The following is a 27,863-nucleotide window of genomic DNA, read 5'->3' as shown; positions in this document are numbered from 1 at the left end:
GCAGAAATTACAGCCTATAAACGCTTCCTGTAGCTTCCAATGAGAGTCTGGATTCTGCTTGAAGGTATTTTGGACCATTCCTCTTTACAAAACATCTCTAGCTCATTCAGGTTTGATGGCTTCTGAGCATAGACAGCTCTCTTTAACTCACACCACAGATTTTCAATTATATTCAGGTCTGGGGACTGAGATGGCCATTCCAGAACGTTGTACTTGTTCCTCTGCATGAATGCCTTAGTGGATTTTCAGCAGTGTTTAGGGTCGTTGTCTTGTTGAAAGATCCAGCCCCGGCGTAGCTTCAACTTTGTCACTGATTCCTGGACATTGGTTCGACCCTATAGTCCGACCCAGTCCGACTTGGGTAGAAACTATTACGTACATACCTGATGTTTAACTCTTTCAGGCAGAGAAAGAAAAAAAGGAACACAGCATAGTTATTTGTGTGCTAGGCACTGTACATACCCATGTCTATCTCATCATGTCACATGTCACCTCGGGTATCCTTTAAGGTGCACAAGGGGGGGGGGGGTTTGTTAAGTTTAGGCATCAGGAAGGGGGTTTGCTCTGGGGAAGGGGGGCAGGGGCGGTTGAGGTTAGGCATCAGGAAGGGGGAGTTTGTATATTAGGCATCAGTGGGGTTGGGTTAGGCATTGGTTGCCCAAACTTTCATGGCCACCAGCCAAAGAGGATCTCAGGTATTAATTTTCCTTTGTGCATATATTTCATTCATTGGGTAGGATTTATTTTCCTTTTTCTGTAATTATTGATACAAACCATTTTTTTCTTTCAAAAAGAGAGACAGCCAAACTATCCCAGGAAAAAAAAAACATATATAAGTAGATAAATACTTGTTCTACTTAAATATGTATTGTACTGTCCACGTTTTGATTTCGGTGAATTTTTGTAGTAAATAAAGAGAAAACTGTTTTAGGCATTTTCCATCTTTACTGCCTCTGACTGAAGCCGGTCCTGATGTAATATCCTCCCTTACTTTTATTTTTCCAAGAAAACGCACTGTCATATCTAGCTTGCTTTGTAAACATGTGAGCACAGCATAGATCGTATTTCAGCAGCTCACTAAACTTCCCTAAGCCAATCAGAAACTAGCAGGAATATGGGAGGGGAGATGACAAGCTTCCTTCCAGTCGTCATTGTACCAAATAGAGCCAGGATGACTGAGATAAGATTTATTACAGAAGAAACATTTATGATTATATTGGAATGCTTGCACTGCAGGGTCAGGTTGCAGACTGTATAATAAACACAGAGCAGTGGATACATGGAATTTGATTTTGTGGCTGACAATCCTGCTTTAAATAATTGATTAAACTCAGCTGGGTATTTTTCACCTGCTCTGAGTATAGCTAAAAACCTGAACTGTGTCTCTGTAACACTACAAAGTAAACTATGTCTATTTGCAAAGCTATGTCACATGGGCATAGAAAAGTACATTTAGGGGGAAGAGGCACATGAAGAGGACCTTCTAAGGATCACAGCCTTACACCCCCCTAGTGTCCAGGCCATTTTTTACAATTCCGTGCTCTGCCGCTTTGACAGTTTATTGCCCAGCCATACAACTTAGCAGCCAAATCAATGTTGTCTCCTTTTCTTCCCACCAACAGGGCTTTCTGCTGCCGGTATCTGATTGCTGCTGCAATGTCATTCATTTATTTTTAACCTAGGGGACAGCTAAGTGAGGATGCTAGATCGCTGCGCTGTACAAATGAAAATACCTGTTTTTTCTTTCTAAGGGCTGGTGCACACCGAGCGGCTTTTTGGGCGTTTTCAGATCCGCTTGCGGCTGCGGATCTGCTTGGTCAATGTATCTCAATGGGGTGGTGCACACCAGAGCGGGAGGCGTTTTGCAGAAACGAAAAATGCCTGGGTGAGGCATTTTTTGGATTTCGGATGCGTTTCTGCCTCCAATGTTAAGTATAGGAAAAACGCAAAACGCCTGTAAAACCGCTTGATCAAGCGGATTTTGATGCGGATGCGAATGCGTTTTTTTCAAGAATGCGCACTTCCAGGTCAAAGTGTGCTTCCTGTGTGGCAGATTTGCATGAGGGATTTTAGACTGCGCAGGAGGAAGATGGCAGCAAAGTGGTTTACCACAGAAAACCTGATAATTAAGATTGAAAACAGCCCAGAACTTTATGACAAGTCTTTGCCTGGATATAAAGATCACCAAAGGGCTCATGAAATCTGGAGCAACATTGCAAAAGATTTTCTTGGAGAAAAATGGAATACTTTGAGCCAAAAGGGCAAGGATTCTAAGAGTAAGTATATGTGTACAGAATTGTTGTATTTTATTGATTTCATGCAGCACTTTGCAGACAATATATCATCACCCCTCCACTAAATGAGTAATTAAACAATTAGAAATGTCATTATCACAGGTCTCTGGCAAAGCTGTTCTCTCTATAGCCATCTCTCCTTATAAACAGCAGGTACACGTGTGTGTATGTACTCACATGTATTATTAGGGCGCTATTTGCCACTTTAGAGTGTCATGAATGATATAGACATACAACACAGTTTCAAGAATGTTTATTTGCACAATAATACTGATCTCGTCATGTAAGTAAATAGCAGCCTGCAGGTTTTTTAGTTCTTACAGTTATGGCACAAAATAATCAGCTAATTTGTCTCTGTTGTGAATGGCAGAAATGGGACCACGTAAAGTAGCTGGTGGTAAAGTGACAAGAGCACTGTTTGAAAGATCTCCCTCTTCCTCCTCTATGGTCATGCTATCTAGTGTTCTCACATAATTATGCAAAATACATGTTGCCTTCACCACTATTATAGCATACTTTGGCATACCCCCCAACCGTCCCGTTTTCGTCGGGATTCTCACGATTTGGGGGGGCCCTCCCACTATCCCGGGCCCCCCCTCTTGAATCCCGACAGCTGGGCAGAAATATAGGAGGAAAAAATGATCGAGGCTCCAGCCGCGGTAATGAGGGATGCGGGAGCCGGCTTCACTACTTCCTCTCTCCCTCCCTCTCTCTGAACGCCCCCCTGATGGGTCTGTGTCCCCCCCTTGTTAGCAGAGTGAGCGCAGCGGAGCAGCCAGCCGAGTCCTCTTACCGCAGATCCACTCGTACTGTCTAGCATTGGACCTCCATGTGCTTCCTGTTTACTATGATGTCACAGGAAGCAGATGGAAGTCCTATACCAGTACGAGTGGATCAGAGGTAAGAGGACTCGGCTGGCTGCTCCGCTGCGCTCACTCTGCCTACAGGGAGGGAGGAGGGGGGACACAGACATACATCAGGGGGGCATTCAGAGAGGGAGGGAGGAAGTAATGAAGCCGGGCTCCCGCATCCCTCTTCACCGCGGCTGGAGCCTCGATCATTTTTTTCCTCCTCCAGGCAATCCTCCCCCACCTAAAAGTGGCGCCCTCCTCCCCACCCACAGGCATTCTCGCCCCCCCCCTCCACTGACAACCCTTCTCCCCACCAAGAGTGTACCCTGCCCATGGCCCTAGGCACTGTACCCCAGGCACCCTGCCCCTGCACCCTAAAATGTTATTATGAAGGAAAATGAACCAGGATAGAAAGGACCAGTGTGGTTTGAATTATAAAACAACATATTTTCTTATGAAATTTTTATGGTATGCGTGACTGGAGGCGTGGCGGGGGTGTGGCCAGGGGTGTGGCAGGGGCGTGGCTTAAGTGTCCCGTTTTCTCATCTCAAAAAGTTGGGAGGTATGCTTTGGTTGCATTTTTATAGCAGTGTGATAAATGCGCCATTTGTTTGCCAGAATTCCAAAAGCACATTCTACTACTTGTCTGGCTTTGGTCAGGCGGTTATTAAAGACTACTTTCTTATGAGTCATATCTCTCTGTGCATACGGTCTCATAACATGCTCAGACAGTGCAAAGGCCTCATCAGCCACAAACACACAGGGGTAAGGTGGTTCTACAGTGTCAGGCCAGGGGCGTGGTGGTGGTAAAGTCATCTGGCCTGTGCGAAGCTTCACGCCAAATCGACTGTGCTGGAAGACTGAGGAATCATGGGAACTTCCGTAAGCCCCAACATCCACATAGATAAATTTCAAATTAGGATCCACAACAGCCATGAGCACTAGTGAAAAGAATTTTTTATAATTGTAATAGAGACTGCCAGTGAATGCAGGCATAACCAGTCTGACATGTTTCCCATCCACTGCTCCAAGGCAGTTAGGGAAATCATGTTTCTCCCAAAAAAGCTGCATGTTAGCCTCCCACATAGGTACGTCAGGAGTTGGCATAAATTCCGGTTGAAGTACTTTCCAGATCAATTTGCAGGTGTCCAAAACTAAGTATCGGATTGTACTTCTTCCCATGAGGAATTGGTAGTGAAGTGCTGCATATGAATGCCCTGTTGCCAGAAATCTGCAAAAGAAAAGAAATAACATGTATGTTTATTTTTATTCCTAGTTGCCCTCCTGCGGACAAGATGGAAGTCGGTCAGAGACAGTTACAAAAAGGAGATTGAAAAGCAATACCATGAATCCAAAAGTGGGTCTGGAAGTTCGCAGCGAACAAAATATAAATATTGTGGCATATTAGAATTTCTAAGAAAACATCATGAACCGGCTGAGTAAGTATGGCGTAAATGTTAACCTATTGCAATGTTTGTCAACTTCGCCAATAGAACAGTGAAGGAAGGAGTAGGCCCACAATGCAATTCAGTAGTGTGGAACGCATAATCTGCCATCACTCTACCAAATATATTGGGGGACGAAGCTTAATGTAAGGATGGCATAGGTCCAGTTTAAAATGATTATTACATGACAGGAATGTGGACTGTTCGTTACCCAACATAACAGTTGCCTGACAGTGCTGGTTATATGTTTGGCTGCAGTAGTGTCTGCATCACACATCTGTAACACACATCTACCAAAATCAGTGCTAGTTTACTCAGGCCAGTTTTGCTCTATGCTTGCTCAGGGGCTGTGCCTAAAAGCTATGTACACAAATAATGGGAAAAATAGACAGGCTACTGCTATTGTTTTGCAATGAAAGATGCATCGCATTGTGCCCATATATTTGCTGTGACATCCATGGTCACTATTCCATGAACTAAAGTTGTGCTTTCCCCTTTCCAAAGGACTGAAGATAGCCTACCACCAGATCCTGAGGAGGACGATGTAGAGGTGCCACCTACCACCACCAGTGATGTGGAAGTTGAAGAAGACACTACACAGGATGTTGACACTGCTACACTGGAAGACAGTGACTCTACTACCCCAGATCACACACCACACAGCCCAGCGAGTAGTCGGACACGCACAACTGTCAGGTCTAGTAGAGGTGTGAGGGTAGCTACACAAGGCAGGAGAATAGGAAGAGGTATGACCAGGGCTGAATACGACCAGAAGCTGATTAGTTCAATAGAAAAGGCTGTTGATCATATGGAGAAGCGAGAGGATGAAATGAAACAACTTAAAAAGCCATGCACACAGTATCTTTTAAGTTTGGTGCCACTATTACAAAAAGTGCCTCCTGATAAGCAATGGGCAGCCAGACATGCCATCTCTGAGACCCTGGGGAGATTCTTACTACCTGAGAGCCGTGCAGATGACAATGTGCACAACTACTTGCAGCAACCACACCTGCCTGCTTCCAGCCAACAATATAATGCACACCCACAACTCTCTTACCATATGCAACGCATTTATGACCCACCCCACTACCCACCAATGCATATGCATAACATGCCATATGGTCAACAGCCTCATTACTCTATGCCTCCACCTCAGCGCCCTGATCAAGGTATGCGATTTCAAACATCATCTATGCACAGTGACTCTACAGTGTACACTGATTTAACATCGCACAGCCAGCCTCATACAAATGCTGAATCAGGTACACATGCTTACAATCAGGGCCCTGGTAGTATGTGTGATTTGCTATCACAACATGACTAGTTTTTTGTAGTTTTACATTTTATTTTATTGTTCAATGCTCAGATTTGGATCTTAGTTTACATTACCTCAATGTTATGAGGAGTCGCTCAGTTGGTGTGATTGCTAGGCGAAAGTTAGTGTCTTGTCGGCGAAGGGCATCCTTCAGTTTGGCTAAAAGGCCATCAAAACTAGGAAAAAAGAGCATGCTTATCTTTAGATCTACTGTTGTTTGTTGCAGAAACATTTTTCATTTGTGACATATTACTTTTGCTGCTGAAAGCAAAGTATGGACAACACATGTCCAAAATATTCTTTGCACAGAAGAACAAAACATTAAAACGAAAGATTTTGTTCAAACATTGCTTCATTACTGTGTCCCATATGCTGATTGTTGCCATATACTTAATTAAGTATGCACCAGGAGTATGTAAGGTCATAATATACTCCAAATGTTTTGGGTAAACTATGGATATATAATATAGTAGTTACTCCTATAGAAAAATTAGATGGAGGCCTTAGGCATTGAATACATAACACACCAGGATCAAGTATCACAGTTATTTGGTTAGCTTATGTATACACCGGATTGATTATTGTGTTGTTTTTCTGTTTACAGTCAAACACAGTTAACTAAGGGCCAAAAAGTGCTTCCAATTTCATTCCTCCCCAAAATACTTAGCCCCATGATAAAAATAAGTGACAAGTATTCTTACCTGGACACAGACATGCGGGTGTAGCCAAAAAAACTTTTCTGGATGGTGCCTCAAATCTCTATATAGGGTCCTAAATTGACCCTTCCGGCGCCGCTCTTGTAGCATGGGATGCACCCAGTATCTCCTTGTCCTTGGCCTACGTCTCATATATGCTGCTACACAGAGCAATAACAGCACATCAGGAAACATTTTCAAAAACAAGTCACTCTTCTCTCCAAACCACAGTGTCACCTCTCCTGAACTAACCCACAATGTTGTTAAGGACCCCACCCTTTTTATATTGGGTTTTTTACTTCAATTGCTCAATGTGCTTCACATGTGTCATCAATATATCGCACTTTAACCCTTTGTTTAAGGTCTTTCTACCTCTTTTCCTGAAAAACGCAAAACGCTTCCAAAAACGCTTGCAAAAACGCACGCAAAAAACGCAAAACGCCCCAAAACCGCGCTATCAAAATGACAATAAGCGGTTCAAAAAACGCTAGCGTTTTGCGGATCTGCTTGCGGTTTTTGGTGTGCACCAGCCCTAACAGCCTGCCAGCTCCAATCGAGGCTGGCAGGGTGTTCACGGATTCCTGCTGTGCCTAATGTCAGGGAACATTTGCGCATGTGCGCACGCATTTACTGCTGATCCCCTCCTCCAGGATCTGACACCAATTGGCGTTAGGAGGTCCGGGGGGGGATCACTCTGCGACCGCCAAATGGCGTTAGGCAGTCGCAGAGGAGTTATAATGATACTTGGAGGGTTGGGAAGCACATTTAACAATGTTACCTGGTCTGAACAAATGACTTCTCTCTGCTCTCTGGGGAAAACACAAATGACCAACTTAACACTCTCCATTCCTCTTGATAAACAGTTCAATGTCTCTACTTTTTCTGCTTATTTATTTAAATAGGTCTCCCTGCACTTGATGAATAAGCAAACAGGTGGGTCCCATCGATTCTGCATTTATCTGAATAGGTTTTTGTTTTTTTTGTGACAGCTGAACAGGGCATTGCACAATACTGCTTAAAGGAACTCTGTTGTGAAAATCTTAAGTTTAAAATAATGTTAACACGTACATATAAGAAGTACGTTTCTTCCAGAGTTAAATGAGCCATACATTACTTTTCTCCTATGCTGCTGTCACTTACAGTAGATAGTAGAAGTCTGACAGAACCGACAGGTTTTGGACTAGCCCATCTTTTCATGGGGGGTTCTCAGGGTTTTCTTTATTTTTAAAAGCACTTAGTGAATGGCAGTTGCTCCATCCAACTGAAAAAAAAAAAGTGTGAATCAAGCAGGGAGGCTGGCCAGCATCTTTGTATTAATCTTTTTCAGGGAGTGTCTTTATAAAGAATAAAGGACACACTGAGAATCCCCCATGAAGAGATGGACTAGCCCAAAACCTGTCGGTAATGTCAGATTTCTACTACCTACTGTAAGTGACAGCAACATAGGAGAAAAGTCGTTTATGGCTCATTTTACTCTGGAGGAAATGTACTTCTTGTTTGTATGTGTTTTAAATTTAAAGGTTTTTGTGACAGTTTCTCTTTAAAGAGGATCTGTAACCTCAAAAAATCCCCTGGGGGGTACTCACCTCGGGTGGGGGAAGCCTCCGGATCCTAATGAGGCTTCCCACGCCGTCCTCCGTCCCTCAGGGGTCTCGCTGCAGCCCTCCGTGCAGCAGTGACGCAATATTTACCTTCCTGGCTCCTGCGCAGGCGCTCTAACTGCTGTCAGCTCCGAACTACACGGAAATACCCGATCGCCGTCGGGTCTGCTCTACTGGAGCCTGCAAAGGTAAATATTGATTTTACAGTCGGGCCTGTCGCCGGCTGTTCAGAGGGCTGCAGCGAGACCCCGTGGGACGCAGGACGGCGTGGGAAGCCTCATTAGGATCCGGAGGCTTCCCCCACCCGAGGTGAGTACCCCCCAGGGGATTTTTTTGTGGTTACAGAGTCTCTTTAAACTGCAGACAAAGCTGCCGGACTCCACAGGGATCTACAATGTCAGTGCAGTTAGTGGTGATCATTATATTTATAAAGTGATGATCTGCCTGACTGAAAATATATAGATCGGCTAATACTGTTTGTCAGTTTGAATGGCCACAGGCCACAGTGAGGAACAATGGTCTTTGGTGCAGATCTGCACTTTGACATGTAGCAGTATGCAGCTGCAATGCAAGTCACCGGGTCATGGAGAGAGTAATAACAGCTACAGCTTTTGTCTTCATTATAAATATGCCCTTCATGTATGTAACTAGGCGTGCATTAGCCCTGCATGCAAGCTTTCATGACTTGCGTCTCATTGACCTTCTCTACAGACTGAGAGCCTGATGGACTCTGCATGACCCTATTACCGTTCGTAACCCCGGTAATGTGTGCTGCACTGAAAGGGATATTTGCCGCTGCCATATTTATTTCCTGTTAAACAATACCAGTTGCCTGGCAGCCCTGCTAGTTTTTTGACTGCAGTAAGGTCTGAATCACACCAGTCCAGAAACAAGCATGCGCAGTAGACCCCGGAGGACGTCCGATGACGTCAGCGCGCCGGCGTGGGACGCAGAAGTTCCGGGCCTTGGAGCGCAGAAGAGCCCGACCTGGCAGCTGGCCTGGCCAGGTCGGGTCGGCCACCGGAGACCACCGGGAGCCTGCGGAGCGGCGGCGAGGGCACCTCCTGCCTGCCACGGGCTGGAGGAAGCCCCAGGTAAGTGGAAATTGATTTTTATTTTTTACCCACCCTCCCTGAACCTTCCCTTTAAGTGCCTGATAAATTGCAGGTGCCTGGCCCACTCGCTAATCCAAATCCAAAAAAGCTTTATTGGCAGGACCAAATACATTTAGCATTGCCAAAGCAAAACAAAACTATCTATGTAAACTGAGGGTACAAATGGCTGATGCTAGTGTTGGGCGAACACCTGGATGTTCGGGTTCGGGAACGTTCGCCAAACATGGCCGCGATGTTCGGCATGTTCGGGCCGAACCCCGAACTCCCCGAACATCCCGCTTTTGGGGGCCCTATGGGGTCGCAGGCATAAGGGGGGAGCATGCCCCGATCGCGGGGGGGGGTCGGAAATTCCCCCCACCCCCTCCGCTAGCGCTCCCCCCTCTGCCCGCTTCCCCATACAAAAGTTTAAGGAAAGTAAAATAGTACCGGTGGTAGTGGCTGGCAGTGGCACTGTGAAGTGAGTGAGGAGGAGGAGTCTGGAGAGTGACGCGTAGAGGCCGGGCGGTTCAGCGGTAGTACCCTTGTGGTACTTCCGCCCTTTCTCTGACCTCACGTCCTCTGCGTGATGACGCATACGAGGGTACGCGTGACGCGTACCCTTGTATGCAGAGGACGTGAGGTCAGAGAAAGGGCGGAAGTACCACAAGGGTACTACCGCTGAACCGCCCGCTGCCCGGCCTCCCTCAACGCGTCACTCTCCGGACTCCTCCTCCTCACTCACTTCACAGTGCCACTGCCAGCCACTACCACCGGTACTATTTTACTTTCCTTAAACTTTTGTATGGGGAAGCGGGCAGAGGGGGGAGCGCTAGCGGAGCGGGTGGGGGGAATTTCCGACACCCCCCCCGCGATCGGGGCATGCTCCCCCCTTATGCCTGCGACCCCATAGGGGGGCCGTATTCGGCCGAACAGGGCCCTGTTCGGCCGAACAGGGGCCCTGTTCGGCCAGGCATTGAGCCGTTCGGGCGAACCCGATCAGTTTGGCCGAACACCATCAGGTGTTCGGCCAAACTCGAACATCACCCGAACAGGGCGATGTTCTGCAGAACCCGAACAGTGGCGAACACTGTTCGCCCAACACTAGCTGATGCCAAGGGGGTAAGGCTTTAAGAAGGGGTTTTCACTGGGGGAGGGGGGGGAGGGCTGGATTAAGGACATCCGAGATGAAAATAAACTGATGAGAAAAACAATTGTATCTATCCTCCTTCTCCTCCTAAAAATTACTTTTTTTTAAAAAAATTCCACAGTTTTATTTTATATTTAAATCTAGTTTTTAAGGTTTACTGTTTCATTGTCTCTGCTCAATGACACCATCATTGCAGTATGCTAGAGCTCAAATCTATCAAGTATTGATCCTTTTTATCTCTTTCCTGCTCTCAGAAGCCATTTACTGACAGGAAAGTGCTTTATGGCTGTAATTACTTATCAGTGAGGGTTATGCTATAGTCTGACCCAGTCCCGACAGAAACTGTCACTTACATACCTGATGTTTAACTCTTTCAGGCATAGAAAGAAAAAAAGGAACACAGCCTAGTTATTTGTGCGCCGGGCACTGTACATACACATGTCTATCTCATCATGTCACATGTCACCTCGGGTGTCCTTTAAGGTGCACAAGGGGGGCAGTGGCGGTTGAGGTTAGGCATCAGGAAGGGGGTTTGCTCTGCTGGAGGGGGGCAGTGGCGGTTGAGGTTAGGCATCAGGAAGGGGGTTCGCTCTGGGGGAGGGGGGCACACATTTCAGCTATATTTAATCTGTTCCATCAACCCTTTAGCAGCCAATTAATTTAGAGGCTTGAAAGTGCTCCAGGCCATTTTATTGTAGCACAATTTCTTATTTCTTTATTTGTTACATTTCCTTGCTTCTAATTAGTACGGCCGTGATGGGTATTTATGGCCACTAGGGGGCAGTGTGATACATTTACAGAGGACCTCAGCTTTCGGTTTCTATATATTGTGCTAGCAGAGAGAGATCAAGGCATTCCAAGAATTTACAGCACAGCGAGTTCTGCCGACTGAGGTCAAATGCAGCGCACTTCTCTCAAAAGGCGGCAGAAGGTATGAACGCACAGGAGCCGCTCACACCACAATTTTTACTTATTTAATCGCCCTCCTCTTTTTACAGGAAGTTCTCTGCAGCTCACGGCAGCGCAAGAGGAGAATCATCTGTCTTCTGTCCTGCTCTGTCAGTTCTGTCCCTGTCCATTAAAACTGATAGAAAACTGATACACAACGGACAGGACTGAGACTGAACTGTGCACATTTTATCCAGTGTATGTGTGAACACTGCTTTATTGTAATTCTGGCCACACATTTACATATTGTGGCCAGATTGACCATTCAATAATCTTTTTTAAAATCAGGTGAAAATTGGTGCCGCAACAAGCATGCCCGATCAACGATTCAACCAATTTCAAGACGAAATTGGTCAAATGTGTCAATCAAGCATGCTGGAAAATCTTGGTCCAATGCAGTCGATGTGGTCGATTCGGCAAAGCGGAGGCAATGCTGTTTGATATCGAGCTGACCGACAAATGCGACAAAGTCCTGACCGCTGTCTGCTTAAATGTAAATGTGCCTCTATGGTTAGGCTGACCAGGCGTCCTTTTTTGCCCGGACAGGTCCACTTTTGCAGACCTGTCCGGGCCGTCCTCCTGGGATTTTGAATTGTCCGGTGAGAGAGCCGAACAGGAGCTGAACACGAGCGGCAGAAGAGCCGCTTGCAGAGAAAGAGAGCCGAACATGAGTCAGAAGAGCCGCTTGCAGAGACAGGGAGCCGAACAGGAGTCAGAAGAGCCGCTTGCAGAGACAGAGAGCCGAACAGGAGTCAGAAGATCCGCTTGCAGAGACAGGGAGCCGAACAGGAGTCAGAAGAGCCGCTTGCAGAGACAGAGAGCCGAACAGGAGTCAGAAGAGCCGCTTGCAGAGCCAGGGAGCCGAACAGGAGTCAGAAGAGCCGCTTGCAGAGACAGAGAGCCGAACACGAGTCAGAAGAGCCGCTTGCAGAGCCAGGGAGCCGAACAGGAGTCAGAAGAGCCGCTTGCAGAGCCAGGGAGCCGAACAGGAGTCAGAAGAGCCGCTTGCAGAGACAGGGAGCCGAACATGAGTCAGAAGAGCCGCTTGCAGAGACAGAGAGCCGAACATGAGTCAGAAGAGCCGCTTGCAGAGCCAGGGAGCCAAACAGGAGTCAGAAGAGCCGCTTGCAGAGACAGAGAGCCGAACAGGAGTCAGAAGAGCCGCTTGCAGAGCCAGGGAGCCGAACAGGAGTCAGAAGAGCCGCTTGCAGAGACAGGGAGCCGAACAGGAGTCAAAAGAGCCGCTTGCAGAGACAGGGAGCCGCAGGGCCGGGCCGAGGCATAGGCTGGAGAGGCTCCAGCCTCAGGGCGCAGTGTAAGAGGGGGCGCAGAATTCATTCAGCTGTCATTCCTAATTGTGTTTGGAACAGAAAGAAATAATAAAAGGGGATACATGGCAGTGACTGCAAGCCAGATAACTACATATTAAGGTGTTGGGGAGGTCGGGGGCCCTGTGGCGCCTCTTAGTCTAATAGCAATCAGTGTGTGATGGCTGGGGTGGCAGGGATGGGGGGGCGCACTTTGGTGTCTCAGCCTTGGGTGCTGGAGGACCTTATTCCGGCTCTGGGGAGCCGAACAGGAGTCAGAAGAGCCGCTTGCAGAGACAGGGAGCCGAACAGGAGTCAGAAGATCCGCTTGCAGAGACAGAGAGACGAACAGGAGTCAGAAGAGCCGCTTGCAGAGACAGGGAGCCGAACAGGAGTCAGAAGAGCCGCTTGCAGAGACAGGGAGCCGAACAGGAGTCAGAAGAGCCGCTTGCAGAGACAGAGAGCCAAACAGGAGTCAGAAGAGCCACTTGCAGAGACAGAGAGCCGAACAGGAGTCAGAAGAGCCGCTTGCAGAGATAGAGAGCCGAACAGGAGTCAGAAGAGCCGCTTGCAGAGACAGAAAGCCGAACATGAGTCAGAAGAGCCACTTGCAGAGACAGAGAGCCAAAAATGAGTCAGAAGAGCCGCTTGCAGAGACAGGGAGCCGAACAGGAGTCAGAAGAGCCGCTTGCAGAGACAGAGAGCCAAACAGGAGTCAGAAGAGCCGCTTGCAGAGACAGAGAGTAGAGATGGGAATTTGAAGTTCGGATCTTTTCAATGATCCGGATGATTCGAATCGGATCATTGAAAAGATCCGGATCTTTGATCCGAATCTCGGATCATTTTACAAGGGAAGCATTCGGGGGGGTGAAATGACTAGCAGGACAGGAGAAGGGGAGGGGGTTGGACACACAGAGAAGGGGAGAAGATGGACAGAGGGCAGGGAGTGGACAGAGAAGGGAGGAGGGACGAGCAGAGAGCAGAAATGTTTGTTTTCACACAATACCCACAATGCTGCAATCATGCTTTACATATATTTCACCTACATGTTCATCTGTATACTTTGAATGGAAACGTCGCACAGTGAAAGAAAGCATTTCCCAAAGCATTCCCAGAAGTGAAGTGCAGCTGTTTAGAGCGAGTGCAGGAGGATCATATTGCGCTGCAATCAAAGTGCCTGCAAAGTTACTGAGCTGTGCTGAGCCAAAAGTTTCCAATGTGTTCACTGGTCACAACTACGGAACAGCCAGCCTATAATCAGCAGCACATTTCAGCCAGTATGTGTGCTCTACACATATCTGGCAGTGGCACCCATGTCCCCTCTCTCTCATCTACCTGTCTCCCTGCAAGGCTGGCTCCCCTCCAACAGAGCGATCCATCTCTGCTCTGCTTCCAGGACCCCGCTGAGAGGGGGCGTGTCGCTCCTGGCCCCGCCCCTTTTGCAATCCGAATCACTCATTTTGATGATTCGGATGATTCGACTCACAAAATAGATTCGGATCAAAGATCCGAATCGTTCATGATCCGGACAACACTAACAGAGAGCCGAACAGGAGAATTCGCTGGCCCGGAGGAGGAGAAGGATGGAGGACAGAGGAGGTCAGGTCGGGTCCAAACACAGCCAGCCAGTGAGGAGATTCAGAGATAGCGTGGTGCACCTATCCTCATTTGAAATGGCAGAGACTGCCAGAAGAGTCCAGTCCTGCCGCGTGTCTGCAGCGTTCTTGCAGAGTGCCAAGTGTCCCCTCAGCTCAGTCCCAGCATCCTGGCTCTTGAAGCTCAGATGGGACAGGGACACTGGCCGTGCAGACACCACAGACACTCTAATTGGTAAGCCGACACCTCTTCTCTCCATTTGTCAAATCAAATCAAATCAAATCAAAGATAGCTTTATTGGCATGACCAAGATTCATTACAGGTATTGCCAAAGCAAGGGGAAATAGGGGACATGGGAGGGGGTGGGGTAGGGGGACAGTGGCTAAGCAGTCTGTGGACATTTTTAGGTTTACAGTCCCGTTATGCTCCTCTCAGTCTGTAGCATGCTGTGACATAGTGTGCAGCGATTGTCACTGTGGATTCATCTTCTCCCAGTAGGATATATGTTTTTCTCTCATCTTCTAGTGTGAGAAAGTCTGGGAATAGTTCCAACAATTTCTTAAAGTAAGTGTCCCTGGTTGTCTTCTGTGCATTGAACAGGCAAGCCCTGCTAGCACAGCCCACATCTGTCTCCTGTAACCCTTTCATTGCTGGTATTAGCTGAATGAATCAGCTTGTTGCAGCAATGGTACATTGTATTTAAAGGAAACATCAAGGCTTTTTATAAAAAAAACAAACAGATCTTATCTGGGGCTTCCTCCTGCCCCTTGCAGCCTATGTGTCCCTCTACTCCCAGACGTTATTCTGGGGTCCCCTCCGTAGCATTTGGTGACCTGGTGTAGGCGGGAGCATTATGCGCAGGCGGCATGGCTGTGTGCAGTTGCAGAACTGGCCAACCTCACCAGGTCCCCGGCTGCTATGGAGGGGACCCCAGGATAACTCCTGGGAGCAGGGCTGAGGTGAGGGACACATAGGCTGCCAAGAGCAGGAAGAAAGCCCAGATAAGATCTGTCACGCTGGTGCTGTGTGGCCTGTGGGAGCAATTCTCATTGCATTAGTGGGGAAATCTGCTGCCAATCTTATAGCATTTGTGGGGAAATCTGCTGCCAATCTCATAGCATTAGTGGGGAAATCTGCTGCCAATCTTATAGCATTTGTGGGGAAATCTGCTGCCAATCTTATAGCATTTGTGGGGAAATCTGCTGCCAATCTTATAGCATTTGTGGGGAAATCTGCTGCCAATCTTATAGCATTTGTGGGGAAATCTGCTGCCAATCTTATAGCATTTGTGGGGAAATCTGCTGCCAATCTTATAGCATTTGTGGGGAAATCTGCTGCCAATCTTATAGCATTTGTGGGGAAATCTGTTGCCAATCTTATAGCATTTGTGAGGAAATCTGCTGCCAATCTTATTGCATTTGTGGGGAAATCTGCTGCCAATCTTATAGCATTTGTGGGGAAATCTGTTGCCAATCTCATTGCATTTTGTGGGGAAATCTTCTGCGAATCTGATTACATTTTGTGGTCGGTCGGCCCTCCACCATGTGGTCTGGAAAAAAAACTGCCCTCCATGCCCGCGAAGTTGGACAGCAAACTGCTAAGGTCTTGTATATTTGGCCCCACCCATGACCACGCCCACATGCTGTTGTGATCGTCCTCTTTTTTGGAAATCAAAATATGGTCACCCTACCTATGGTGGCAGCGCATTGGAAATCTCACCTGCCCAGCTGCGGTGACTCCCGATTTGTCCGCTGCTTCTCCAAGCGTTGCTAGGTATGCTCACCGGAGACAGCGGAGGAGATCTGGAGCAGCTGGAGCAGGCAAAATTACCATGCACAGGCACAGCGGGGGGTGGGAGGGCACATATTTAGAGGGACAGTGGTCCCTTACCGCTGATTGGAGGGAAGGGACGCGGGCGGGGACCGGAGCTATGCAGGAGGCGGGGGGAGCAGCAGACTGACAGTACAGAGGTAAACACAGCCCGCTGTGACACGCTGCGTGTCGGCAGCACGGCTGTGATTTATGGGTGATCACAGATTGCAGGGGGGGCTTAGGGGGGATCTGGATAGCAACAGAGGCTGGGCTGTATAGGCAGATGTCCCACCACATTCTGTTCTGGAGAAGACATCAGTAGGTGAAGGTGATGAGCTCACAACAGATGTCCCACCACATTCCGTTCTGGAGAAGACATAATTAAGTGAAGGTGATGTGGTCACAACAGATGTCTGACCACATTCTGTTCTGGAGAAGACATCAGTAGGTGAAGGTGATGAGCTCACAACAGATGTCCCACCACATTCCGTTCTGGAGAAGACATAATTAAGTGAAGGTGATGTGGTCACAACAGATGTCTGACCACATTCTGTTCTGGAGAAGACATCAGTAGGTGAAGGTGATGATCTCACAACAGATGTCCCACCACATTCCGTTCTGGAGAAGACATAATTAAGTGAAGGTGATGTGGTCACAACAGATGTCTGACCACATTCTGTTCTGGAGAAGACATCAGTAGGTGAAGGTGATGAGCTCACAACAGATGTCCCACCACATTCCGTTCTGGAGAAGACATAATTAAGTGAAGGTGATGTGGTCACAACAGATGTCTGACCACATCCTGTCCTGGAGAAGTCATCAGTAGGTGAAGGTGATGAGCTCACAACAGATGTCTGACCACATTCTGTCCTGGAGAAGTCATCAGTAGGTGAAGGTGATGAGGTACTCAGGATAGGCTTGGATGTCATTAAATATCACAAACACGGTAGGGTTTCTGATGTCATCAGCTGCACTGTCATACAGGTCGGTTGGGTTGGCAGGGTCCTTGGGTGGGAGGATGGCCATGTCTCTATCTCCCTTACAGAAGATGCCGGTGAGGACTCGGGCCAGGTACATGTGCTTATGGCCATGTGCATCGGGCTTGGAATACTGGTCATCTGAGGAATAAATGGCTTCAGTGGCAAAGTACGTCCCTTTTCCAATCTTTGCATCTGTTTCCAAGACAAGAATGAGGATATTCATGGAGTTTCAGTCATTCCTGTCTATTCTTATTATACTCAAATTTTTCAGTGTCGTACTCATACAGAGAACATAATGCAATGTAACTGTCATATAGCATACAGTAACTGTCCTCCAGTGGAAGGGCTATGTAAAGAGTTGGGGACATTGCTGAGGTCCCGTGATTTGTAGGCCTGCACTATTTAATGTTCTGTTACGTGAGATGCTGGTGGACTAAGATTATTATTTATCACTAGCTGGTCGCCCGGCGTTGCCCGGGTATGTAATTGGCTAGTGTTAGCTCTGCCCACTTTTTCTAATCCTAACACACAATTACTCAATGATGACCTAGTTTGTGAGCTTTGCGGTCTTTGGCATCAATAATTGGCATTGAAATGAAATAAATCTAATTGGCTCTGACTCCACTCCTTTGAAAATCAATAGGTGAATTTTGATTGTTTTTTGTAGGCTCCACCCACTTTTCTGAATATTAATCCCAGTCACCCAGTGACCAACTGTGCAAAGTTTAAGAACCCTGCCATTGACAGACAGTGTAAGAATGGCTGCAGTTTACATTCTGGCAGTGAAATTTGTATTTTTCTCCACCCACTGATGTCCTAATGTTTCCTGGGTATGTATTTGGCTGCTGCTGGCTGTGGCCACTTTTTCTAACCCTAACACACAATTGTCAATAGTCAATGACCAAGTTTGTGAGATTTGTGGTCTTTGGCATGAATAATTTTGAAACACATCTGATTCGCTGTTTGTGGCCCCACCCCTTTTCTAAATATTTAACCCCAGTCACCCAATGATCAACTGTACCAGGTTTGAGGCTTGTGCCATTAACAGTGCAAAAATGGCAGCAATTAAATATTTGCCTTGAAAATCAATAGGTGAATTGTGATTGGTTTTTGTAGGCTCCACCCACTTTTCTGAATATTAATCCCAGTCACCCAGTGACCAACTGTGCAAAGTTTTAGAACCCTACAATTAATAGTGTAAGAATGGCTGTAGTTTACATTTTCCCAGTGAAATGTGTGTTTGTCTCCACCCACTGATGACTCGGCATTGCCCAGGTATGTATTTGGCTGGTGTTGGCTCCGCCCACTTTTTCTAACCCTAACACACAATTACTTAATGACCAAGTTTGTGAGCTTTGCGATCTTTGGCATCAATCATTTGCATTGAAATTTAATAAATCTGATTGGCTGTGGCTCCACCCCTTTTCTGAATTTGAACCCCAATCACCCAATGGCCAACTGTACCAGGCACAGGTGATTAACAGTGCAAGAATGGCATAAATTAAATATTCCCCTTAAAGATTAATAGGTGGATTTTGATTGGCTTTTGTAGGCTCCACCCACTGAATATTAATCTCAGTCACCCAGTGACCAACTGTGCAAAGTTTGAGAACCCTACCATTAATAGTGTAAGAATTGCTGCAGTTTACATTTTCTCAGTGAAATTTGTATTTGTCTCCACCTACTGATGACCCTTCATTGCCCGATTATGTATTTGGCTGGTGTTGGCTGCGCCCACTTTTCCTAACCCTAACACACAATTACTCAATTACTCAATGACCAAGTTTGTGAGCTTTGCGGTCTTTGGCATCAATAACCTGCATTAAAATGAAACAAATCAGATTGGCTGTTTGGGGCTCCACCCCCTTATATAAATTTAAACCCCAGTCACGCAATGATCAACTGTACCAGGTTTGAGGCTTGTGCCATTAACAGTGCAAGAATGGCAGAAATGTAAACATTCCCCTTGAAAATCAATAGGTGAGTTTTGATTGGCTTTTATAGGCTCCACCCACTTTTGAATAATATTATTCAGTGAGTAAACTGAATAATAATCCTAGTCACCCAACGACCAACTGTGCAAAGTTTGAGAACCCTACCATTAACAGTGTAAGAAAAACAAAAATCAGCTTTCTTAAAACAGAAAGAATTTGCGATAATTCAGGTTGGAGTGAGCTTGAGATGTCTCCCAGTGCATCACTGCTGAATATATGCAAATTAACCATTCTTCCCTTAGAAGCTAAACACACCTCCAGAACCGCTGGAATGCAATGATGTGTCAGCTTGTTAATATGTACAGAGCCATAATAATCCAACATGCATACAGACTGTTTTGGATTGTTTGATCCTCATCAGTGCATGGCATGGATTAATTTGGCTCTATGCTGTAGGGCTTGTAACACCGAGAGTTACAGACTAACCAGCAAGCTCATAGTGACCCAGAACTCATTGGAGTGTGTAAGGGACTACAATGGTCCTAAAAGCCCCCTTACTAAGATGTTAAGAAAAACAAAAGTTTGCTTTCTTAAAACAGAAAGAATTTGCAATAATTCAGGTTGGAGTGAGCTTGAGATGTCTCCCAGTGCATCACTGCTGAATATATGCAAATTAACCATTGTACCCTTAGAAGCTAAACACACCTCCAGTGTAACAGTGTATGGCTGCAGTTTACATCATCTCAGTGAAATTTGTATTTGTCTCCGCCCCTTTTTGGTTATGGGAATAAAACGTATCCTATACTTTATTCCAGGTAATGTACTATGTGTGTGCCAAATTTCATTCAAATCCGTTCAGCCGTTTTTGCGTGATCGAGTAACAAACATCCAAACATCCGAACTTTCCCATTTATTATATTAGTAGGATTATGGCGTATTTCACACCAATGGTTGAACTGAGCGCTCAGTGTACAGTTCACCCTCCGATCTTCTGGTCAATGAGCATCTTTCGGCTCCAGTTTCATGAGGCCAAGTAGCTGCGGTGCCACATGCAGGGGTCAATTTGTGTCACTGCTCTGTCTTCCACTTTCTTCACCTGTACGTATCAGCCACCACTGTAGCAGTAACAGCCCCTGAACAGCAGCCACCACTATGCCAACAGCAGTAACAGCCACTGATTAGCAGCTACCACTGTGCCAGCAGCAATAACAGCCACTGTAGCAGCCAGCCAGCCACCACTGTGCCAGCAGCAGTAACAGCCACTGATTAGCAGCCACCACTGTGCCAGCAGCAGTAACAGCCACTGATTAGCAGCCGCCACTGTGCCAGCAGCAGTAACAGCCACTGATTAGCAGCAGCCAGTGTGCCAGCAGCAGGAACAGCCACTGATTAGCAGCAGCCACTGTGCCAGCAGCAGTAATAGCCACTGATTAGCAGCCACAACTGTGCCAGCAGCAGTAACAGCCACTGATTAGCAGCCGCCACTGTGCCAGCAGCAGTAACAGCCACTGATTAGCAGCCACAACTGTGCCAGCAGCAGTAACAGCAACTGATTAGCAGCCACAACTGTGCCAGCAGCAGTAACAGCCACTGATTAGCAGCCGCCACTGTGCCAGCAGCAGTAACAGCCACTGATTAGCAGCCACCACTGTGCCAGCAGCAGTAACAGCCACTGATTAGCAGCCACCACTGTGCCAGCAGCAGTAACAGCCACTGATTAGCAGCCGCCACTGTGCCAGCAGCAGTAACAGCCACTGATTAGCAGCCACCACTGTGCCAGCAGCAGGAACAGCCACTGATTAGCAGCAGCCACTGTGCCAGCAGCAGTAACAGCCACTGATTAGCAGCCACCACTGTGCCAGCAGCAGTAACAGCCACTGATTAGCATCTGCCACTGTGCCAGCAGCAGTAACAGCCACTGATTAGCAGCAGCCAGTGTGCCAGCAGCAGTAACAGCAACTGATTAGCAGCCACAGCTGTGCCAGCAGCAGTAACAGCCACTGATTAGCAGTTGCCACTGTGCCAGCAGCAGTAACAGCCACTGATTAGCAGCCACCACTGTGCCAGCAGCAGTAACAGCCACTGATTAGCATCTGCCACTGTGCCAGCAGCAGTAACAGCCACTGATTAGCAGCAGCCAGTGTGCCAGCAGCAGTAACAGCAACTGATTAGCAGCCACAACTGTGCCAGCAGCAGTAACAGCCACTGATTAGCAGCCACCACTGTGCCAGCAGCAGTAACAGCCACTGATTAGCAGCCACCACTGTGCCAGCAGCAGTAACAGCCACTGATTAGCAGCCGCCACTGTGCCAGCAGCAGTAACAGCCACTGATTAGCAGCCACCACTGTGCCAGCAGCAGTAACAGCCACTGATTAGCAGCCGCCACTGTGCCAGCAGCAGTAACAGCCACTGATTAGCAGCAGCCACTGTGCCAGCAGCAGTAACAGCCACTGATTAGCAGCCACCACTGTGCCAGCAGCAGTAACAGCCTCTGATTAGCAGCTGCCACTGTGCCAGCAGCAGTAACAGCCACTGATTACCAGCCACCACTGTGCCAGCAGCAGTAACAGCCACTGATTAGCAGCCACCACTGTGCCAGCAGCAGTAACAGCCACTGATTAGCAGCAGCCACTGTGCCAGCAGCAGTAACAGCCTCTGATTAGCAGCTGCCACTGTGCCAGCAGCAGTAACAGCCACTGATTAGCAGCCACCACTGTGCCAGCAGCAGTAACAGCCACTGATTAGCAGCCACCACTGTGCCAGCAGCAGTAACAGCCTCTGATTAGCAGCTGCCACTCTGCCAGCAGCAGTAACAGCCACTGATTAGCAGCCACTGTGCCAGCAGCAGTAACAGCCACTGATTAGCAGCCGCCACTGTGCCAGCTGCAGTAACAGCCACTGATTAGCAGCCACCACTGTGCCAGCAGCAGTAACAGCCACTGATTAGCAGCAGCCACTGTGCCAGCAGCAGTAACAGCCACTGATTAGCAGCTGGCACTATGCCAGCAGCAGTAACAGCCACTGATTAGCAGCCTCCACTGTGCCAGCAGCAGTAACAGCCACTGATTAGCAGCCGCCACTGTGCCAGCAGCAGTAACAGCCACTGATTAGCAGCCGCCACTATGCCAGCAGCAGTAATAGCCACTGATTAGCAGCCGCCACTGTGCCAGCAGCAGTAACAGCCACTGATTAGCTGCCACTGTGCCAGCAGCAGTAACAGCCACTGATTAGCAGCAGCCACTATGCCAGCAGCAGTAACAGCCACTGATTAGCAGCTTCCACTGTGCCAGCAGCAGTAACAGCCACTGATTAGCAGCTTCCACTGTGCCAGCAGCAGTAACAGCCACTGATTAGCAGCTGCCACTGTGCCAGCAGCAGTGACAGCCACTGATTAGCAGCTGCCATTATGCCAGCAGCAGTAACAGCCAGTGATTAGCAGCCACCACTGTGCCAGCAGCAGTAACAGCCACTGATTAGCAGCCGCCACTGTGCCAGCAGCAGTAACAGCCACATATTAGCAGCTGCCATTGTGCCAGCATCAGTAACAGCCACTGATTAGCAGCAGCCACTGTGCCAGCAGCAGTAACAGCCACTGATTAGCAGCAGCCAGTGTGCCAGCAGCAGTAACAGCCACTGATTAGCAGCCACCACTGTGCCAGCAGCAGTAACAGCCACTGACTAGCAGCCACCTCTGTGCCAGCAGCAGTAACAGCCACTGATTAGCATCTGCCACTGTGCCAGCAGCAGTAACAGCCACTGATTAGCAGCCACTGTGCCAGCAGCAGTAACAGCCACTGATTAGCAGCAGCCACTGTGCCAGCAGCAGTAACAGCCACTGATTAGCAGCCACCACTGTGCCAGCAGCAGTAACAGTCACTGATTAGCAGCCACCTCTCTGCCAGCAGCAGTAACAGCCACTGATTAGCAGCCACCACTGTGCCAGCAGCAGGAACAGCCACTGATTAGCAGCAGCCACTGTGCCAGCAGCAGTAACAGCCACTGATTAGCAGCCACCTCTGTGCCAGCAGCAGGAACAGCCACTGATTAGCAGCCACCACTGTGCCAGCAGCAGTAACAGCCACTGATTAGCAGCCACCACTATGCCAGCAGCAGTAACAGCCACTGATTAGCAGCCACCACTGTGCCAGCAGCAGTAACAGCCTCTGATTAGCAGCCACCACTGTGCCAGCAGCAGGAACAGCCACTGATTAGCAGCCACCACAGTGCCAGCAGCAGTAACAGCCACTGATTAGCAGCAGCCACTATTCCAGCAGCAGTAACGGCCACTGATTAGCAGCCACCACTGTGCCAGCAGCAGTAACAGCCACTGATTAGCACCTGCCACTGTGCCAGCAGCAGTAACAGCCACTGATTAGCAGCTGCCACTGTGCCAGCAGCCGTAACAGCCACTGATTAGCAGCCGCCACTATGCCAGCAGCAGTAATTGCCACTGATTAGCACCTGCCACTGTGCCAGCAGCAGTAACAGCCACTGATTAGCAGCCGCCACTGTGCCAGCAGCAGTAACAGCCACTGATTAGCAGCTGCCACTGTGCCAGCAGCAGTAACAGCCACTGATTAGCAGCTGCCACTGTGCCAGCAGCAGTAACAGCCACTGATTAGCAGCCACTGTGCCAGCAGCAGTAACAGCCACTGATTAGCATCTGCCACTGTGCCAGCAGCAGTAACAGCCACTGATTAGCAGCCACTGTGCCAGCAGCAGTAACAGCCACTGATTAGCAGCCGCCACTGTGCCAGCAGCAGTAACAGCCACTGATTAGCAGCAGCCACTGTGCAAGCAGCAGTAACAGCCACTGATTAGCAGCCACCACTGTGCCAGCAGCAGTAACAGCCACTGATTAGCAGCCACCACTGTGCCTGCAGCAGTAACAGCCACTGATTAGCAGCCGCCACTATGCCAGCAGCAGTAACAGACACTGATTAACAGCCGCCAATATGCCAGCAGCAGTAACAGCCGCTGATTAGTAGCTGCCACTGTGCCAGCAGCAGTAACAGCCACTGATTAGCATCTGCCACTGTGCCAGCAGCAGTAACAGCCACTGAATAGCAGCCGCCACTGTGCCAGCAGCAGTAACAGCCACTGATTAGCAGCCACCACTGTGCCAGCAGCAGTAACAGCCACTGATTAGCAGCCACCACTGTGCCAGCAGCAGTACAGCCACTGATTAGCAGCCGCCACTGTGCCAGCAGCAGTAACAGCCACTGATTAGCAGCCACCACTGTGCCAGCAGCAGTAACAGCCACTGATTAGCAGCTGCCACTGTGCCAGCAGCAGTAACAGCCACTGATTAGCAGCCACCACTGTGCCAGCAGCAGTAACAGCCACTGATTAGCAGCCACCACTGTGCAAGCAGCAGTACAGCCACTGATTAGCAGCCGCCACTGTGCCAGCAGCAGTAACAGCCACTGATTAGCAGCCACCACTGTGCCAGCAGCAGTAACAGCCACTGATTAGCAGCCGCCACTGTGCCAGCAGCAGTAACAGCCAGTGATTAGCAGCCACCACTGTGCCAGCAGCAGTAACAGCCACTGATTAGCAGCCACCACTGTGCCAGCAGCAGTACAGCCACTGATTAGCAGCCGCCACTGTGCCAGCAGCAGTACAGCCACTGATTAGCAGCCACCACTGTGCCAGCAGCAGTAACAGCCACTGATTAGCAGCCACCACTGTGCCAGCAGCAGTAACAGCCACTGATTAGCAGCCGCCACTGTGCCAGCAGCAGTAACAGCCACTGATTAGCAGCTGCCACTGTGCCAGCAGCAGTAACAGCCACTGATTAGCAGCCACCACTGTGCCAGCAGCAGTACAGCCACTGATTAGCAGCCACCACTGTGCCAGCAGCAGTAACAGCCACTGATTAGCAGCCACCACTGTGCCAGCAGCAGTAACAGCCACTGATTAGCAGCCGCCACTGTGCCAGCAGCAGTAACAGCCACTGATTAGCAGCTGCCACTGTGCCAGCAGCAGTAACAGCCACCGATTAGCAGCCGCCACTGTGCCAGCAGCAGTAACAACCACTGATTAGCAGCCTCCACTGTGCCAGCAGCAGTAACAGACACTAATTAGCAGCCGCCACTGTGCCAGCAGCAGTAACAGCCACTGATTAACAGCCGCCCGCCACTATGCCAGCAGCAGTAACAGACACTAATTAGCAGCCACCAATATGCCAGCAGCAGTAACAGCCACTGATTAACAGCCGCCCGCCACTATGCCAGCAGCAGTAACAATTACTGATTAACCCTCCTGGCGGTTTGCTAAAAATCCACCAGGGGGCAGCAAATCTTTTTTTTTATTTTTTTTTTTGTTTTTTCATGTAGCGAGACAAAGTCTCGCTACATGATAGCCGCTGCTCAGCGGCATCCCCCCAGCCCCTCCGATCGCCTCCGGCGATCGGAGATCAGGAGATCCAGTTCAAAGAACGGGATCTCCTGGAGGGCTTCCCCCGTCGCCATGGCGACGGGGCGGGATGACGTCATCGACGTCGTGACGTCAAAGGGGATTCCGATCCACCCCATAGAGCTGCCTGGCACTGATTGGCCAGGCAGCGCACGGGGTCTGGGGGGGGGGCGGCTGCGGCGCGACGGATCGGCGGGTAGCGGCGGCGATCGGGCACTGCACGCAGCTAGCAAAGTGCTAGCTGCGTGCAGCAAAAAAAAAATTATGCAAATCGGCCCAGCGGGGCCTGAGCGGTGCCTTCCGGCGGCATAGCCCGAGCTCAGCTCGGGCTTACCGCCAGGAAGGTTAACAGCCGCCCGCCACTATGCCAGCAGCAGTAACAGCCTCTGATTAGCAGCTGCCACTGTGCCAGCAGCAGTAACAGCCACTGATTAGCAGCCGCCACTGTGCCAGCAGCAGTAACAGCCACTGATTAGCAGCCGCCACTGTGCCAGCAGCAGTAACAGACACTGATTAGCATCTGCCACTGTGCCAGCAGCAGTAACAGTCACTGATTAGCAGCCACCACTCTGCCAGCAGCAGTAACAGCCACTGATTAGCAGCCACCACTGTGCAAGCAGCAGTAACAGCCACTGATTAGCAGCAGCCACTGTGCCAGCAGCAGTAACAGCCACTGATTAGCAGCCGCCACTGGGCCAGCAGCAGTAACAAAGAAAGCCTATTTGGTGGCAAAAAAACCAAAACTATAGATTTGGGACTTGATTCACTAAACCGAAAACGCGCAATTGCGCGTGCAAATTCGCGATCTCGTGCAATCGTGAAAATGCGCTCAAAAACGGCCGTGATATGACTTATCACGGTTTAGTGAATCAAGCCCTTGGTGTGATAAGTAGTGATAAAATTATTGGCAAATGTTTTGGCGACTGAATGGGATGAGTGCTGAATGGTGAAAATTGCTCCACCGTTGTGGTCAAGTGGTTAATCAACACACAGATGTGGCCACTAGCTGCTTGGAGAAATGCTAAATGGGAGTGTTAAGCTGCATTGATCACCAATCACTGTCCAATCTTACCACCTCAATGCAGTATGAGGGCCTACAGACAATCAAATTTGGAAGTGTGTACCAGGGTTTAGATATGCCTTTAGATTTGCATTGAAGCGAATGCCGGCAGCATGAAATAGAACGTCCACTTCCAGTGTCTATGGTTGAACAGCAAGGCATCGTTTACCGTTCCTTCCAGCACAGCTCCTGTTAAATCCGTGGCAGTTGATCTGTTCGGTTGTCGTGATGTCCGTCCCATGGAACAGACGTCTCTCATTGTTGCCCACTCCGTTCTTCTCTTCAAATCTTTTTAACTTAATCTCATAGTTCTGCCACATGTGTTTGTTTTGTACCCTAGAAATCTGAGGAAAGAAAAACAATCATGGACGTATACATTCAATGAAGACAGATTTTGCAGACATCTTTGAGAGATAACATGCTGCTTCATGTACTGTGTTCTTCAGCTGTTTACAGTGTAGCTACAGTTACTATCACTTGGCACGCAAGTATGCACACTATCAGCACTAGATGGTGCTCAAGGCACAGCCCAAGGTAGCCTATGTCTAGAAACATAAGGAGGAAAACCGAGAGCCCAATATACAGGATCTTCTCAAAAAATTAGCATATTGTGATAAAGTTCATTATTTTCTGTAATGTACTGATAAACATTAGACTTTCATATATTTTAGATTCATTACACACAACTGAAGTAGTTCAAGCCTTTTATTATTTTAGTATTGATGATTTTGGCATACAGCTCATGAAAACCCTAAATTCCTATCTAAAAAAATTAGCATATTTCATCCGACCAATAAAAGAGAAGTGTTTTTAAAACAAAAAAGTCAACCTTCAAATAATTATGTTCAGTTATGCACTCAATACTTGGTCGGGAATCCTTTTGCAGAAATGACTGCTTCAACGCGGCGTGGAATGGAGGCAGGCCCGGCCCTAGACTTTTTGCCGCCTGAGGCAATCTTTAAATAAATCACCGCCCCCCCAAGCCGTAGGTGTGGGGGGCCGCCCGAGCTGGAGGGGATAGCGGGCAGGAAAGGGGGTATTGGGCCTAGCGGCGGGGAGGGGGGTCAGACCCCCCCCCTCCCTCGCCTGGGTCCCCCCCCTCCCTCGCCTGGGTCCCACGTCCTCCGCTCCCCTCCAGCTTTAAAAATTACGTCGCTGGCTGCAGCTAATGTAAGAGGCAACGGGCGGGGATCACTCACCACTTCCTCGTTCCAGCGTGCGCTCCACTGACGTCACTTCCTGCTACACCGCAGGAAGTGACGTCAGTGGAGCGCACGCTGTAACGAGGAAGAGGTGAGTGATCCCCGCCCGTTGCCTCTTAGCTGCAGCCAGCGACGTAACTCTTAAAAGCTGGAGGGGAGCGGAG

At 48.7% G+C, this 27,863-nt stretch overlaps 2 protein-coding genes across 4 annotated transcripts in view; one reads left to right on the top strand and one right to left on the bottom strand.

Moving 5' to 3' along the window:
- Nucleotides 1-2,056: 2,056 nt before the first annotated feature.
- Nucleotides 2,057-6,259, top strand: LOC137542253 (uncharacterized). The gene is made up of 3 exons (XM_068264034.1): nucleotides 2,057-2,276; nucleotides 4,422-4,584; nucleotides 5,095-6,259. The coding sequence occupies exons 1-3, from the start codon at nucleotides 2,060-2,062 to the stop codon at nucleotides 5,912-5,914; spliced, it is 1,200 nt and encodes a 399-aa protein (XP_068120135.1). The 5' UTR covers nucleotides 2,057-2,059; the 3' UTR covers nucleotides 5,915-6,259.
- An 8,311-nt stretch (nucleotides 6,260-14,570) lies between these two features.
- LOC137545351 (protein mono-ADP-ribosyltransferase PARP14-like) overlaps nucleotides 14,571-27,863 on the bottom strand; it is a 245,744-nt gene continuing 232,451 nt past the window's right edge. For all 3 annotated transcript variants that reach the window (XM_068266480.1, XM_068266481.1, XM_068266482.1), the window contains 2 exons: nucleotides 26,667-26,841; nucleotides 14,571-17,277 (listed from right to left, as the gene is read on the bottom strand). In XM_068266480.1, coding sequence (XP_068122581.1) covers nucleotides 16,988-17,277; nucleotides 26,667-26,841 — 465 coding nt within the window. In that variant the 3' untranslated portion in view covers nucleotides 14,571-16,987. The remainder of the gene's footprint in view (nucleotides 17,278-26,666; nucleotides 26,842-27,863) is intronic.

This window comes from Hyperolius riggenbachi, chromosome 2 (genome assembly GCF_040937935.1).
Source record: "Hyperolius riggenbachi isolate aHypRig1 chromosome 2, aHypRig1.pri, whole genome shotgun sequence".
Taxonomy (NCBI): domain Eukaryota; kingdom Metazoa; phylum Chordata; class Amphibia; order Anura; family Hyperoliidae; genus Hyperolius; species Hyperolius riggenbachi.
Note: the sequence above shows the minus strand (reverse complement) of the source record. Positions and strands in the feature narration are given on the sequence as shown.